General features: G+C 23.8%; 4 protein-coding genes across 4 annotated transcripts; 3 read left to right on the top strand and 1 right to left on the bottom strand.

Moving 5' to 3' along the window:
• Positions 1-1,234: 1,234 nt before the first annotated feature.
• Positions 1,235-3,756, top strand: LOC105363665 (glucose dehydrogenase [FAD, quinone]; the record flags this gene model as incomplete). Its single annotated transcript, XM_011501415.1, has 10 exons — positions 1,235-1,385; positions 1,465-1,776; positions 1,845-1,979; positions 2,096-2,211; positions 2,278-2,445; positions 2,602-2,755; positions 2,835-2,995; positions 3,066-3,243; positions 3,322-3,526; positions 3,585-3,756. Coding segments are annotated over exons 1-10 (1,752 nt in total), but the record flags the coding sequence as incomplete, so codon positions are not given.
• Positions 3,757-3,989: 233 nt separating this feature from the next.
• LOC105363716 (UDP-GalNAc:beta-1,3-N-acetylgalactosaminyltransferase 1-like) lies at positions 3,990-5,631 on the top strand. The gene is made up of 3 exons (XM_011501467.1): positions 3,990-4,837; positions 5,093-5,369; positions 5,623-5,631. The coding sequence occupies exons 1-3, from the start codon at positions 3,990-3,992 to the stop codon at positions 5,629-5,631; spliced, it is 1,134 nt and encodes a 377-aa protein (XP_011499769.1).
• A 1,263-nt stretch (positions 5,632-6,894) lies between these two features.
• LOC105363666 (RNA-binding protein 7) lies at positions 6,895-7,963 on the bottom strand. Its single transcript, XM_011501416.1, has 2 exons — positions 7,734-7,963; positions 6,895-7,577 (listed from the first exon to the last, which is right to left on the bottom strand). Exons 1-2 carry the CDS (start codon positions 7,815-7,817, stop codon positions 7,017-7,019), a joined length of 645 nt encoding a protein of 214 aa, XP_011499718.1. The 5' UTR covers positions 7,818-7,963; the 3' UTR covers positions 6,895-7,016.
• Positions 7,964-9,414: 1,451 nt separating this feature from the next.
• On the top strand, positions 9,415-12,612 carry Fnta (farnesyl transferase alpha). The gene is made up of 5 exons (XM_011501417.1): positions 9,415-10,266; positions 11,201-11,555; positions 11,966-12,166; positions 12,241-12,427; positions 12,499-12,612. Exons 1-5 carry the CDS (start codon positions 10,104-10,106, stop codon positions 12,595-12,597), a joined length of 1,005 nt encoding a protein of 334 aa, XP_011499719.1. The 5' UTR covers positions 9,415-10,103; the 3' UTR covers positions 12,598-12,612.
• The last annotated feature ends 4,438 nt before the right edge of the window (positions 12,613-17,050 follow it).

A 17,050-nucleotide genomic window follows, 5' to 3' on the forward strand; every position in this document is an offset into this window, starting at 1 on the left:
TGAAACTAAGATTTATAAATATGAATTATTATATTAATACTTACATCATTTTAAAGTACTCTTTATTCAATATTTAAATATACATTTATTATTATATTATTAAATATATATTACCATTATTTATCAATATAAATAAGAATATTTTTTTATGTAATTTTCTCTAATCAAGGAGGATCTTCATTTTTTATTTTTGAATTATCTTACAAATGTTCATATAAAGTATCATGAAATATAATTTTCACGATTCATTTTAATCGATGACGAACATTTATTTTATTTAATTACAAACATCTTTTAAAGGCAAAGAAAATATAATTAATAATAATGTTTAATTCTCTCGTAATACTGTTTTTAAGAGAAAATAATATTTTGAAGTTATGATACCATAAAGTTCTTAAATCTTGTTAAGTATTAAAACATGCACATGAAGAATGTAAAATTTTCTTTTATATTTATAAGAAGGGCTATAGAATTACCGGTTGACTATATATTAAATAATTCATCATTGATATTATAAATTATGACAACTAATTGAGACATAATGATGAAAAATAAATAAATGATAATAACAATTCAAGAGTATTTTTAATTTAGATGTTTAATTATTCGTGAATTCGCATATATTACGTCAAGCATAGCTGCTTGTAAAACTCGTTTATTGAAATAAAATAGTAGAAATAAAAAAGAGTTTTATCTATTCACAATTAAAACGTTTATTACATTGAAAAGCTTTCTTGTATTTTACGAAATGTAGCTTAAAATTGTTTTCTTATATTTGTATATTTATATCCATCCCATAGGTTTTATTATTTATTTCATAAATTTACAGATAAATAAATAAATGTTAATACTATATTTGCTTATAAACTATAAATGAAACTATGTCAAAAAAAAATAAAAAAAAAAAATAAATATATTCTTTAAACATTTTTAGGAGTAATTCAGAGTAATGTATATTATGAATTGTAAATATTCAAAAAATTTGCATTAATACTAAGTAAAAGTGGATATAATAGTTTTATAAAAAGTTTTTATGCCAAAATAATTGAATATTAATTATAATGTATATTTATTCGGCTTAAAGTTGAATTCCTTATAATAATTTATTGTTTATGAAAATAAAACGTATCAATTGATAATTACACCACTTATTCTAATATAACCTAAATGAAGTTATCAGCCCGGCTTATTAATCATAGTTTTAAAATATTGTTTTATTTACATCTCGAAAAATATGATCCTTTTAAAATTTATTTATTATATTATTTATAGTATAGGTGTTATTGTTTTTATGTGTTATGTTGATATATTATACATGTACAATTTTTACCAAGATTGGTTATTTTGTGATATTAAAAATAATTCAGAATATGATTACCTTATTGGTATGTATGTTTTTAAATGTAATTTTTATAAGATACTGATTTAATGAATTATAACATAATTAAATATAATTTGAATTAGTTGGAGCTGGAAGTTCAGGATCAGTGTTAGCCACACAATTATCGAAAGTAAAAGCCAATGTATTATTAATTGAAGCCGGTGGTACTCCAATTAATTTCTTCGATATTCCCGTTCTCGCACCATTGCTTTTAAATACTGTGTACGATTGGAAATATGTGACAGTTCCACAGAAAAATGCTTGCAAAGGTTTAAATAACAATCAAAGTATATGGTCTGCTGGAAAAATTTTAGGTGGCTCAAGTAGGCTCAACTATATGGTATACGTTCAAGGACATCCAGATGATTATAATCCATGGCTTTCTGATATTAAAGGTCAGTATGTCACTTTAAAACTATATCTATATTGTGGAAATATATTTAATATAATTTTATTTTTAAAGAACCAATTGTTGATAGAGGCGGCTCACTGTATGTCAGTAATAAGAATTGGTATTCAAAACTTTCTGATGCGATATTACAAGGTGTAACAGAATTATCATATTCTTTAAGAAATTATAATAAAGTATTACCAACAGGTATAACATATATATAACATAAATGAATTCTTTGCTATGCAATATATTTATTACTATATTATTGTGAATTAGTATAACGTCTATTAATTGTTTATTATATTAATTACTTTTACCAGATTTTATGAAACCATATTTGACGATAAAAAATGGTGAACGATGGAGCACAGATAGACTAATTAGTGAAAGTAACGATATAAAATTAAAAATTTTAACCAATTCATTTGTAAATAAGGTAAATGTATGTTTGAAAATTTAATTTGTTATTTGAGGAAAATTAATAAAATTTCATCATTTCTAGATTCTGTTTAAATCAAAGAAAGCAGTAGGTGTTGAGTTTTTAAGAAATAATCAAATCTATCGGGTATTTGCTAAAAGTGGAGTAATTTTATGTGCAGGAACAATTGGTACTCCAAAACTCTTAATGCTTTCAGGAATTGGACCTAAGCAAAATTTAGAAAAGCATAATGTAAATAATTCACTGATATCCTATATTAATACATTCTTAATTTTGTATATAAATATTGTTTATTTTTAATTATTTAAATTTGCCAGTGAATATTCAATTGCCAAAAGCAATTCAAATATTTGAAATATATTATGTGATTAAAGTTACCTTTTTTAGATTAAAATTGTAGCTGATTTACCAGTTGGTAAAAATTTAATGGATCACATAATCACTGGAGTTGATTTGGTAATTTTAAACACGAGCGTGGCTTTGAGTATCGCTGATATTATAAATCCTTTTTCATTATTAGAATATTATTTATTTAAAACAGGTATAGTATTATACATTATTTTTAATTTTTATTAATATAAAATAAGCATTATTTTTTTAAAATTATTTAATTTTATTAGGACCATGGACTTCATCCGGAGTAGATGTAATTGGTACATTACATAGTCAATTACAAAATAATAAAACGTCTGTACCAGATCTTCAAATAATGACATTTCCTGTTGGCCTGTCACAAGACAATGGAGTCTTACTAAGAAAGAATTTGGGAATTTCTGATAAAGTTAGACATTTAATTAATAATATATGTAGTGTTCAATTATGAATAATGAATTAAAAAGTTTATTTTGTAGATTTTTAATGAATATTTTGCACCTCTTGTATATAAAACAGCAGTCACCATTGCACCTGTTTTGCTGCATCCCCAAAGTATTGGAGAAATACAATTAAGAAGTTCAGATTTCCATGATAATCCTATTATTGATCCAAACTACTTGTCGGAGGAAGAAGATGTCCTTAAATTAGTAGATGGTATAAAATTATATATATATATATATATATATATATAATGAAACCCAATTAAGAGTTTGAGATTATACTTTATTTTAGGAATTGAATTTATCAAAAGGCTAATTAATACAAAAGCAATGAAAGAACTTGGAGCTATTTTGTATGAAAAACCATTTCCAGGATGTGAAAATATTACTTTTGATACTATAAATTATTGGAAATGCTATATAAAACATTTAACATTCAGTACATATCATCCAATAGGTACATGCAGAATGGGCGATGTCGTTGATTCAAAATTTAGGTAAAATTGCAAAATAATACTTAAATCTAATTTATTTACGTATGGTATTTTTCCCTAGAGTTTACGAAACTAAAAATTTATATGTCGTTGACGCATCAGTCTTTCCAAAGCTACCAAGTGGTAACATAAATGCACCTGTAGTAATGCTTTCTGAGAAAGCTGCAGGATTATTTATTAAAGACTTTACAGATGGTACTAAGAAAACATATAAATGTTATAAAAGTGATGTATTTTTGTTATTTAAGGAGTGTTATTAAATATTATATTTCTATAAAACTTTTTATCATAATAGTGATATATATTGAATTAATATTTTATTTTTGATACTTTATAGATAAATTATGTATTGCTACTATCTCTCTTTGAAAACAACTGAATGTTTCTTATTTAGTAGACAAAAGACAACTGCATGTATTTTCAGTAAATTTTTGTTCAAATATCTTTTGGTTTACTTTACTAACACATGTGTCACATACAATTTATATTTATTGTTTATTTTTTAACTCAAGTTCGCATATTAACTGAACAAACAACTTTTAATTCATTTGTGACAAATAATAGAAAATTAAAGTATAATGAAGTATTTTTAAATCAATATCAGCCTCTTATTTTAAGTTCTTCAAGAAACAATAGAAATGTTCAAGTTACGGAAAGAGATCGATACAACATTTTAAATGATTTTGAATCACAAGATACCAACATTTTATCGGATCCAAATATTTATAAAAACAGCCTTTTTGTATCAGATTATGATAAATGTAAAAAAAAAGGAAAGAATTTAAGATTAATCATCGTGATTTTGTCACATCCTCTTAATTATTATGCTAGAAAATCTATTAGAGAAACATGGGGTCAGTTTCGACAATACAAAGAAATTCAAATCCTTTTTTTCTTAGGTATACGGACAGATTTTTGGTTACAAAAACAAGTTTCAAAGGAGATCAAGGTTTATAATGATATTATACAAAGGTATCTTCACGATACAGATGCAAACTTAAGTTATAAAACTAATTTTGCATTGCAATGGATAAACGAGTATTGTTCAGAAGCTAAATTTATGTTAAAAGTACACGATAATGTTTTTTTAAATGTGCCACAGCTAATGATATTTGTGAAAACTCATATGAAATGTAATAATACTATTTTTGCAAAATTTTCACAAAATATTCCATATCTTTTTTGGAGCAAACAAAATAATTTAAATTATTTTGCATCACAATATAAAATGCCCCTCTTACCAGTTTTGGTTGGGGACACATATTTGCTGACTAATGACACCGTAAAAAAATTATTTAAGAAAGCTTTGGAAAAGTACTTTCTATTATAATTTATAATTTTCAATCCTAATTTATCACATACATTGAAGAAGTATATTATCATTAGAAAATTACAATTTTTTTAAAGTTTAATTTTATTAAAATAAGTATATAAAGAATACATTCAAATGTCAATTTTATTTATTTCATATTTTTATTATTGAGTAATTTTATTGTGGTAAGTTAGGCTCTATCAAAGAATATATTCGTTTAAAAAATTTACAATTATAAGAATAATTTCATTTTTAAGGAAAGCAGCTAGAATAAATGATATTGTTATGACTAGTATTATAGCCGAAGATCTTAAAATTAATCGCAGAAATATTGATAAATTTCTTTGTCAGCATGAAAAAATTGATCCTTGTAATTTACACGAATGTATTGTTTTGCAAAACGTTGAATCTAACGAACAGCATAATTTATGGAAAATATTGTTTGCTTGTGATCACCATTGTCCTCAATATCATTGCTATCAATCATTAGCAAAACTTGTGCTACCAAATACTTATATCTTATTTATTTTAATTGTAAGTCATTTGATAATAAATATGTATCAAAAATACTTTCATTAACAAAATTTAATGAAACAATTAATTTTTAATATTTACTTATATGTAAGATAAATGGTATAATATTAATTTTGATAAGTATAATAATATTTATTGAAGTATTACAATGTATGAAAATTAATTGTATTTATCTTACTATCATAAATTGTGTTTGCTAGAGTGTTTATTTTTTAAATTTTAATGCATATTAACAGTAACTACTAATGTACAGGAAAATTAAATTTTATCAAAACATTTATATTTGATATTGACAATATTTTTATTAAACTTTCCAGCTTAGAATTTCTTCTTTTTTTATTTTACAAATGAAAAATGTAAAAAGTAAAATCAAATGTAAATTTCTAAATGAAAATCTAAAATATTGAATATAACAAATGTAATGCGGACAATTGAATAAAATAAATATTATTTTTTGCATTATTTATAAAAAATTTTATTTTTAAATTGATATAGGTACTACAATTAACATTAATAACATATTTATTAAATATATTTCAATGACATTGTTTCATCAATGATTAAAGATTTATTAACTGTTAATAAGAAGAATCGGATGTAAATTATATCATAAGTATTACAATCTAATATATTAGAAAAAATTTTCTTACTAAACTAATCATAACATTTTTAATTTCAATGAAGTTATTTTTTTTTTAACATATTTAATATTTAAAATCTGTGTCATTATGAGAAAGGCATTAATATAATCAATTGATGTAATTGTAAAATTATTTTTCAACAAACATTTTGTTTCTAATAATAAAAATTTATGTAGACAATTTTTTTTTTTAATAATTTTATTGATCATTCGAAATTTCTATTTCTATATATCGTTAGTTACAAAAATAAATTTTTTCAATATTAAGAGTTAGTGTTTTATATTTAATAGATTGATTAGTATGGTCTAATTTATTTATATATTTATGTAATATTGTTATTAATAAATATTGGCTTAGAATTGAAAAAAAATTATTTTTGTAGTTAATACTCATTGATTAATGGTTACAAACTCTTGATTGTAATTTTTTATATTATAAGACAATATGTTTCAGCAATAAATATATAATAATATGTATTGTGTCGTTTAAAGAAAATTTTCAGCCTAATAGTAATATTTCTAACAGGTAAAATAATGGAAATTTATAATTTTGCATTATAATTATTATGTCATTTTGTATTTGATATTTTGTATTCAATTATAAACATTAATTGTAATATCAAATGTAAGAGAAATTTTTATTCAAAATTTATAACTATAGCTTTAAGAATTTTTTAATTAAGAAACGTATCGGATGTTACAAAGAATTAATCAACACAGGTATTCATACATACATACATACATATATATATATATATATATATATATATATATATATATATATAAATATATATATATAAGTACACACATGCGCATGTATTCAAATAGATTTTTACATGAATATATGTACGTATAAAAACGTATTTAAGCTTAATGTAGCTACTATTTGAATATAAATTCATATGATTATAAAAGAAAATTAATTAAGTCAAATTTTTCTTCGTAATTGCAAGATAATTGGAAACAAGATTTACATCATTTTATAGGTCAGTAATTATCAAATAATTCTAGTAATATTTTCTCTTATCATGACGATTTGATCGGTGAGATGAGCTTTTATAAGATTTATGGTCACGGTTAAAGGATTCTTGACGACTGCTATGTCTATCGTTATATCGATCATGATCTATATAGGGATGATTTCTACTATGATGTCTATTACTTCTATTGTATTCTGCAGAATTTTGAGGCGTTTGAGAATAAAGAGAAGTTTGACTAGGATAAGCAACAGAACCTGGCATCATAAACATAGTGTTTGGAGAATTAGAAATATATGCCATAGGAGCAATAGCACCCAACAAAATTTGTTGTCCTAAATACAATTCGTTTTGATTATCGCGTCTGTTATCAAATACATTTCCTTGCGGCTGTTGCTGCTGTTGGTGATGAGAGCTGTCCAAATTATTACTTCTGGATTTCATATTCATTGGTCGATTGAATAAAACTGTACCATCAAACAGGTCCAAAGCATACGGTACCGAGCACACATGCTTATATGTTACAAAACCAAAATTTTTTTGTTTACCATCGCGGTCCTTTGGTATATTCACTTTAGTCACAGGCCCACCCTAAAATAATTAATGATAAAATCAATCATCGGTATTTACAGAAAAAATATAAAATTATTTCGTTTATGCATACTACGCTATGCGCAATCTTATATTAATAACTATAAAGAAAATAATGAAATTATAACCAATAAATGTTAGCAATGGGAAAGTTACCTGCATAAACAATTCGTAAAGAATGTCTTCTGTAACTTTATCGTGTAAATTACCGCACCAAATTGTGTTTTCATCATCATCCATTGTTACTAACAATTTTAATGTAAATGGTTATACTAACCACACAGAACTTTCAACGTTTTTATCACAATGTGTAAATATAAATATACACAAAAACTATTCCATACTACAGTACTTTTATTGCATATTCGTCATTTGTATGAAAGCAATGGCGGTTACTTTGTATCGCACTAGAATATTTGTTTACATTAAAATTTCTACATTAAATATTTTAATCGATAAAATGATTTTTATCGAACAACGGCTCGACTACGATGTTTAAAATTTTATTTCGATTATAAGAATGATATAAATGCAAAAGTTATTTGATTTTACATAATTGTAGCTTATGAAACGATTGCCGTATCAAATAATAATTCAACAGTTGTAATTGCTTATTTTAATTATTTAATATATAATTGCAATATGCAATAAAAATGAATCCGACAGTAATTTAAGAAAAAATCATCAATCTTGTGTAATTTCTTATATGTATTCAGTTTTGTTCACAGTTCATTTTTATCTACTCATTCGCGAAGAAGATTCTTTTATTTATAGTATAATTTTATGTGGTAAAGAGATTTATTTATTTTACGTTTTTTCAATTCATAATTTATCGACAGCTTAATTATATATATATATATATATATATATATAATCTCAAAATATTCATTCTATAGTAAATTTATTTTATAAATTTAAAACATATTTATTATATTCATTAGTATTATATTTTGTAGAGATGATTTATTTTATGTTTAAAAGAATTTAACGCATATTTAAGAATTTAATTATAATTTTAAAAAATATGTTTAATCAATAAATCGTATTACAGAAATAATAATTTACGATAATAATAATTAATAATATGCACAAGGCTTTATTTTAATACTTTTTTAATTGGATACATCTAATAAAAAATATTATTAGTTTAATTGTTTCATTATTACTGAGGAATATATAGACAATTTACATATACAGAGAAGATTGAGCCAAAGGCAACGAACATGAATAATTACGCAAAATTTATAAATTTCAATTAGAAATTACATCCTGTAAATAGTGCTATTATCAAACGAATGTTATAATATTTGATTATTTTGTAATGTAATGTTTAAATAAATGAAAAAATTTCTAAGATTATTATAATTTTCTAATTTTTATTGTATTTTAATATTGTATCTTTAATAACAAATTACGTAAATTATCAATGTTATTTGATTGATGTTAAAGCTACGATACTATGACATTTGGCACTAATTGTTAGCGTTAAATTTTGAATTTTTCTCTTTTATCGTGACATCCTTTAAAATTCCAAATTTTTCGTATTTTCTTTAAGTCGGAGTTTGAATCGACCATGCAATAGCTTAAGATACATTCGTTTGTGCTATTATAAAGCGATCGATCAAAGCATTCTAAAATAAATTACAAATATTTTAATTTAGTTGGAATTTAGTTTCTTTTAAATTCCACATGTCCTATTTATTGCAAACTCCGCTGGCACTGTCGATTAAATAATAAAGTCCCGATTATAACAATGTCGTATAGAGAGAAAAAAAAAAAATCGTCGTTTAATCGTGGCAAATGCTTTATTTAGTAAACATTTTTCTTATCACAATAATTCCTCGATTTCTTTATACCCAACGTTCCGCGCACTCAGTCTCATCGAGTTGCCGGTAAAAATAACGTCGGCATTATTGAACGAAGGACTTTCGTCGAGTCGTCGTTTATACGACGATAGCCCGGAACAAGAAACGTATACACGAAATAAATAAACGAAGCCAGCCCAGCTATTTAAAAACCAATTGATTTATTAAGAGACATTAAATTAAATGCGCGCGCGCTATAAGACTGGCAATTCGATCGGCAAACAACACATTACACCCAAGTGGCAGCTCCTCAGCTTTTACTTTCTGCAGTGTCTGTACCGAGGTCCCCCACTCCTTGAGGAGAATTGTGATTGAAAGATGGTCTAAGTTTCGCCTTCGAAAAGCTCCCGAGTTTTGCCGCTCTTGTCTCGTGTATTATTATCGGTGCATTTGATTCGGTTGGTTGTAAGAATCGAGATTATTTTGATTCATTCATTTCATTCATCCGTACTATTTGTAGTACACGCGCCTTGGATAAACTTACCTTCGTAGGTATTGGGCGGACTCCTCGCTATCAACATCAACTGCTCGCAACAGTCAAGGTTGAAAAGAGACAATCGTGAAAAATTACGACGGCGAAGATATTATTATTGTGGGCAAAGGCTGCTGGCGCGCGTAGTGCTGCTACTCTTTGATTCGTAGGACCGGCATCGACGCGAGGATGTCGGACAAGGAAGATCTTAGGCCGGACGAGGAGGCAAACAGGGATGAAATACTTCAACCCTGGGTGCCTTATAGTCAGCGAGAACAGTGGAGGGACGTCGTGCCTATAGAGCAGGATGACGGGCCGAATCCAATTGTGGTTATTGCCTATTCCGAGAAGTGTAAGTAGCCGCGTAGTTCTTTAATTATAATGATCGGAGGGAGAATATCTTATGTATTATTATTTATTTATTTATTTATTTATTTATTTTTTTTTTTTTTTGAAGGGCATAAGCCATGCGTAGGCTGATCAGAAGCTGAAATTTATTTGTATTTTTTGAATCGACAACATAACCTTACTTTTCGTTTGTACTTAAAATTTTTTTCTATTCATCAATCGTCTATTAACGCATCTTTGAAACATGATTTGTATTTTATATTGTTAATAAAATTATTTATTTTGTTTATTGGCATTCTTTCAAATTACTGACTTATTTATATTAATCATCAGTCAATCAGTGGAATTCCTGGAGCTTGTGGCCTAATAATTTTTGCTGGATAAAGAGTGCGTAGATCATTATCGATCGTATTATTAAGATAATATTTATAAAATACAAAATAAATAAAAGCACTTGTAAATTATTTAAATGAGATATGTTAATAGTTATCGCAAGTGCTTTAAGGAGGAATTTTTAAACTTTCATTCGCTTAAAATTCATACTATTTTTCATTTATTATAAAATTTTTTTAATTGAAGAAATTGAACTTATTAAATTTAATCAAGTTGCTTTTCACCTTTTTATATAAATACCTTTAAAATTTAAATTATAAAATATCGAATGTTACCTTAGAGTACATTGATTTTAAGTATCATAATTTGCCATTACTTTTGAAAAGTATAATTATTTATATTCATTATTGTGTCATTTATGAGATAGAATTGATTAAGGTATTAACTCACAAGTGTCGTAAAATCGATCGATAGTCATTAATATAAAAGTTAGAAATAAAAGTTTGTCTTTCTTTGTTAATCTTCTCTATCGTTAATTTCAAATTCTTTTATGAATTTATACTTTCTACTTTGTTTAAAAAATGTTTCACAATTGATTTTTCTAGTTACAGAAACACATAACTACTTTAGAGCCATATTAAAATCCAAAGAAAAATCAGAACGTGCATTAAATTTGACTGCTGATTGCATTTGGTTAAACGTAGGTAATTATACAGTGTGGCAGTATCGAAGAGAGATTCTTAAAGAGCTTGGAATTGATCTCAAAGATGAGTTGAAATTTATTCAAGTAGTCATTAAATGTAATTTAAAGAATTATCAGGTTTGGCATCATAGAAAAGTTATTGTCGAATGGATGCAAGATCCCAGTGCGGAACTTGAATTTACCAGCACAATTTTAAAAAGAGACGCGAAAAATTATCATGCCTGGCAATATAGACAATGGGTTATATCAACGTTTAAGTAAGTATATTTTATTAATCAAACTATTAAATATGCCATTTATTGTATTAAAATTTTGTTTATATTACTATCATTGTTGTTATTATTATTATTATTATTATTATTATTATTATTATTATTATTATTATTATTATTAATATTTTTATTAAAAAAAAGAATATGTAAATTAACAATACAGTTAAAGTTTTAATTAATGTTGTATATAAAAATAAAAATTAAGAATATTTTTAAATCTTTTCCTACTACTTTTTTAAATCATTGCTTTCATAAAAAAGATGATTAACATTCGTTGAGAAATATATTGAATTTTGTTCATATAAATATTAATAAAAATTTATATTTAATTCTTAATTATAATATCATATAATTTATAATGAATCTATATAATGAAATAATATTTTCTGTTACAGTTTATTTAAAAATGAATTGGAGTATACTGATGATTTAATATCAGAAGATGTATGTAATAATTCTGGATGGAATCAACGATACTTTGTTTTAAATAATACAACAAAATTTGAACCAGAAATTATTGATAGGGAAGTCGATTTTACGCTTAAAAAAATTTCACAAATACCTGGTAACGAGAGTGCTTGGAATTATTTGAGAGGGTAAATGAAATTCTTGAATATTGTAATAAATGAAACAAAATTTGATAATGATTTTATTATATAAATACTTTCAGAATTTTGATGCATGATAAGAATGGAGGCTTAGCCTTTAATAAGAAAGTATTGGAAAAGTGCAAAGTGTTGTATAATCTTGGATATAGAACGAATCATCTCCTAGCTTGTATTATCGATATCTGTCAGGAAAGGCATTCTACCAATGAGCCAACGGAATCTTTATTTCATATTCTTCAGGCATTCGAAGTAATTATATAATAGCATATTATTAATGCATCGTTCTAATTCTCAAATTAATGATTAAATTTATATTCCAGTTATGTAAAGATTTAGCAGAAAAATATGATAAAATTCGCAAGAGGTATTGGCAATATATTAGCCAACAATTAGCACAAAAATTTAATGATGTATTATAGTGATATTAATAACCACCAAAAAAAAAAAAAAAAAAAAAAAAAGTGAAAAAAGAAGAAAAAAGAAACAATATTTTTGTGTATAAGCAACTTAAGATAACTAAATTAGTGGACTCTTTAGTGTACTTATACCGCTGTTTGAACTTTGTTCAATGCATTCCCATCGTTTGACCCTTAATATAGTCTTCACATAGAATAGTAAATAAAGAATATAATTTAAATTTTACGATATTTTTACAATTTTAATATGTTCGTAATAAAGTAAACATTTTGTATAATATATTTTTACACTAAAGGTTAAACTAATTAATAAGTAACAGAAACAATTTTTATAGTTTTATGTGCATAAGAGATAATAATATAATAGAGGATTTAACTATTTTAAATATTTTTACATACTTTTCGATTTTTATATAATTAAATTAAAGTATATATTAAATACAGTTATGTAATATTAATAATGTTGAGCAACTTAATTATAGATGCTTGAAATCATACAATTTTTGGACTACCTACGTGATCGTTTCGTAAATGTTATTGATTTATAATCTATATTTTCATTTTTAACGATTGTTGGAAAAAATGTACATATATTCTATTTAAAAAAAAAAAGAAAAAAGAAAAAGAAATTAACGAACTTTTTGCTTGTAAAGTGTGTGTTTGAATTTTCAATTATTTGAAAAAATAAATTTTGTAAGACAATAGGCAATTCAATCTTGTATATATTAACATCAATATGTTATTTCAAAGCAATGCCTTTCTGTATACAAAAATTTTATCCTTATTTTATCTAATATGCTAGTGATCAAAGCTAAAAGAAATATTATATTATAAAAGCTTAACTGCAGGTATGAATGTATAGAAAAATTACAAGAATTGTAAAAAAATAATAAACTTTATATTATTTAAATTTTTGAAATATGTTTATATTTTTCATAACTGATCAAAAATCCGATTCTAGAACAATTTTCAATGAATTAAATATATTAAGCATTTATTAGCAATAGTTTTCAATTATTTGAAATATATCTTTAATTTTGAAATTCACTGTACTTAAATATATATATATATATATATATATATATATATATATATCAAATTCCATTTAAAATAATTATTTAACTATAAATTAACCTATGAATAACACAAGTGAAAAATAATTATAACTTCAGGTTATATAAATTTTAAGCAAATAATTAATTAACTAATCGGCGATAGTCATATTTGAAATTATTTAGTATTTTATCGAGCTTGTATTAATTTTCTCGTAATTTTCTGAATGAACATTTGATGAATAAAACAGATTTGTATTCGGTTACTTGTAGCCTTTATTTTCATTAATTTTTTCAAGTTCATTCTAGGCCTACGAAATTGTATTTATGTTAAAAAAAAAATTTTATTTTTAATTTTCAACTATTTACTTGTTAAAATAAATCAGCTTTAAATACAATATTTCTAATTATATCCTTATTAATTAAGAATAAAAAATTGAAATAAATTATCATTATTATGTGTAGTAAAATATTGTTAATAATGTTGTTTTTATGTTCTGATAATTTTTAGTAAAATACATTTGTGAATTAATTAAACGAGTCATTATTAGAAATTAATTATTTCTAGTTTTAAGTTTTATATAGTATAAAAAATGTATTAGGGATTTATTTCACTATTGAAAAATCATAATGGATGTAATTGGATATAATAGATATAATATAAATTGTGTAAATAATCTGTAGAAATAATCAGAAATAGAATAATTTATGTGGAACATATAAAATAAATGAATAATTTTTCTTTTATAAAAATATCTTCAGCTATTTAAAGCCTATGAGTCAATTATGATGTAATGCATATCATCGATATTGTTAATCGCAACTAAAATAATATAAATAATATACTTATAAGAATAGTAAAATATTTTATGAATAGAAAAAGTTATTTTAAGAATATTTATAATAAGGGTATTAAATGCAAATTAATAAGGATTTTTTGGAAAGGTTTGACAGATGACAATCGGTTATCTATTTATTTTTATAAAATAGGTACATACTCCCATTTAATATACAAGATAAATTCGTTCGCTGTATAAATAATTATAATGAAATTAATTAATAAATAAGACATGATAGCTTCTTATATAACTCTGCAACGCTTTTATTTCAACAATGTATAAGAGAGAATAACGAAAATTTTGGTTGATTAAACTTGTACTTAAACTTCCACACTAAAAAAATATTCCTTGCCATTATAATGTAATACATTTTTATTGAAATATATACTGTTTATTTCGAAGATAATTAAACCAAATTAGTTGAGAATAGTATTTTTTAATTTAAAATTTTTATTTTGTAATTTCGAAATAATGTATCGCAATAATGTTGATCGAAACATTTTTCTAGCTTTTAATAATAAAGCAGTACGAATGTATTTCTATTAATTTTTTAGTGCGTAGTCTTAGAAAGTAGTTATTACACACATAACATAAGCATTGTGTAAGTAGCTATAAATTGATATGGTAATGTGTCCTTTCTGTACATTTTCGCGTCAAGTTTCTTAATTTTTTGTTTGTTTTTGTTTTTAATTTCCTTGAGGCAGTGGCTAATCAGACTTAGTCGAAGCAAATTTTAAGCAAAGAAATATTTTAAATATTGTTTTCTCGTTGCGGATAAACGTACAATTAGTATGCTATAATTGCGCTTCAAGTTCTTTACTGCATCAACAAAATTAAAAATATTTTTTTCATTGTGGGAGTATTTAATATATTATTTCAACATTTTCATTTTATTCATTATAATGTTTGTTTTTATAATATGATATAACTCTGATCCTAAATACTTTTATTCCATGACATTCAGCAGTACAATTTATAATTATTTAACAAATTTATTGGTTATTTATTATTATTGTGTGTTCTTTTTTATTTTTATAGTTGGTTTTACTTTTGCATTATCATTGTTTTTTTTTCTATTTGTATATATATAATTTAAATTAAAAACAGCATTTAACTATATTATGTTTGAAAGGTATTAACTGTGATAGAAAATAATGTAATCAACTTATCGAGATTTTTTTATATAAGATTCTTATATTTGTTCTCAATTATTAAAGATAATTAAAAATATTGATTTTTGCATTACAATGGGTTTTTTTTTTTTTTTTTTTTTTTAAAGCTAAAATATATTTAAATGCTATAATTATAGATGAATATCGTATAAAGAATATTCAAATATTCAAGATACAAAATTATCGTTTCATTATTAATTTTCCAGATTGATTAAAAATTTTTTATTATTAATGAATTTAATTAAATAGATCGTTTCGAATACTTTATATTTTTATAATAATATAATATATTAATACTTTATACTTTTGAAATAAATAAATATATGATTTTCAATTTGAAAAAGAAAATAATGCAAAAGAGGTTCATTTACATTTATATAATAAATTTGTTTGTTTTACTTCTTTCATACTTTTATTTAGTTCTTCTTTTATAGAAGAATTGCTTAAAATAATAGGTATATCGGATTTTCATTTATTTGTATTAATTTGTGTTATTCAATTATAATTTAATTACAAGAATTATTGGTATTCTTTTACTGAATTTCTCACATAGGTATGTAAGTATTTTTTTGCTAACATTTTATTTATGCTAACATTTAACAACCAACATTCAAACAATTACATCATTATACGCTTGTGTATGCTGTACCATTGAAAGTAGTTATTAACTATATCTTTTTTCCATTAAAAAATCATATAACTGAAGCTTTATTTTTGATGATGCATTTGAAAAAATGTTATAAGTAAATAAATATTATTTTACAACCATTATAAATGCTAGTATATATATTTATTAAATGAAGGAATAATGTCTTTATATATTTATGTTATAGAAATAAATCGTATTGATTTATTCTTATACATATAACTTTATTAAAAAGAAAACGAAATTTATACTTATTTAATATTAAAAACTAATCTTAACAAATAAATTAACGATTTATATTTGAAATATTCGAGCGAAATTTGTGTCCATTAAAAATATTGTATAATAATCAACGAATCTTATGTTCATTATTTCTGGATTTCTTATAAATTAATATCTCGCTATAATTAGTCTAGAAAATTGTTCTATTCATTGCGAAATTCATAAAATTGTAGGCGAGCTTTTTTGTTTTTAAAGCCGTAAGACACGTAACTTTAAAATGTTATTACATAGACAGAGATCCATATAAGCAGATATATGGACACGTACGTAAATATATGTATATGTATATATACACACACACACACACACATATATATATATATATATATATATATATATATATATATGCATACATACATACATGCATACACACGCACGCACACACACGCACGCACACACGCATATATATTTATTGTTTGATTTACATCGAAAATATATCACCACGCAAACGTATATTATTTATAT

Source organism: Ceratosolen solmsi, unplaced genomic scaffold, assembly GCF_000503995.2.
Source record: "Ceratosolen solmsi marchali unplaced genomic scaffold, CerSol_1.0 scaffold3, whole genome shotgun sequence".
In the NCBI taxonomy this organism is placed as follows: Eukaryota; Metazoa; Arthropoda; class Insecta; order Hymenoptera; family Agaonidae; genus Ceratosolen; species Ceratosolen solmsi.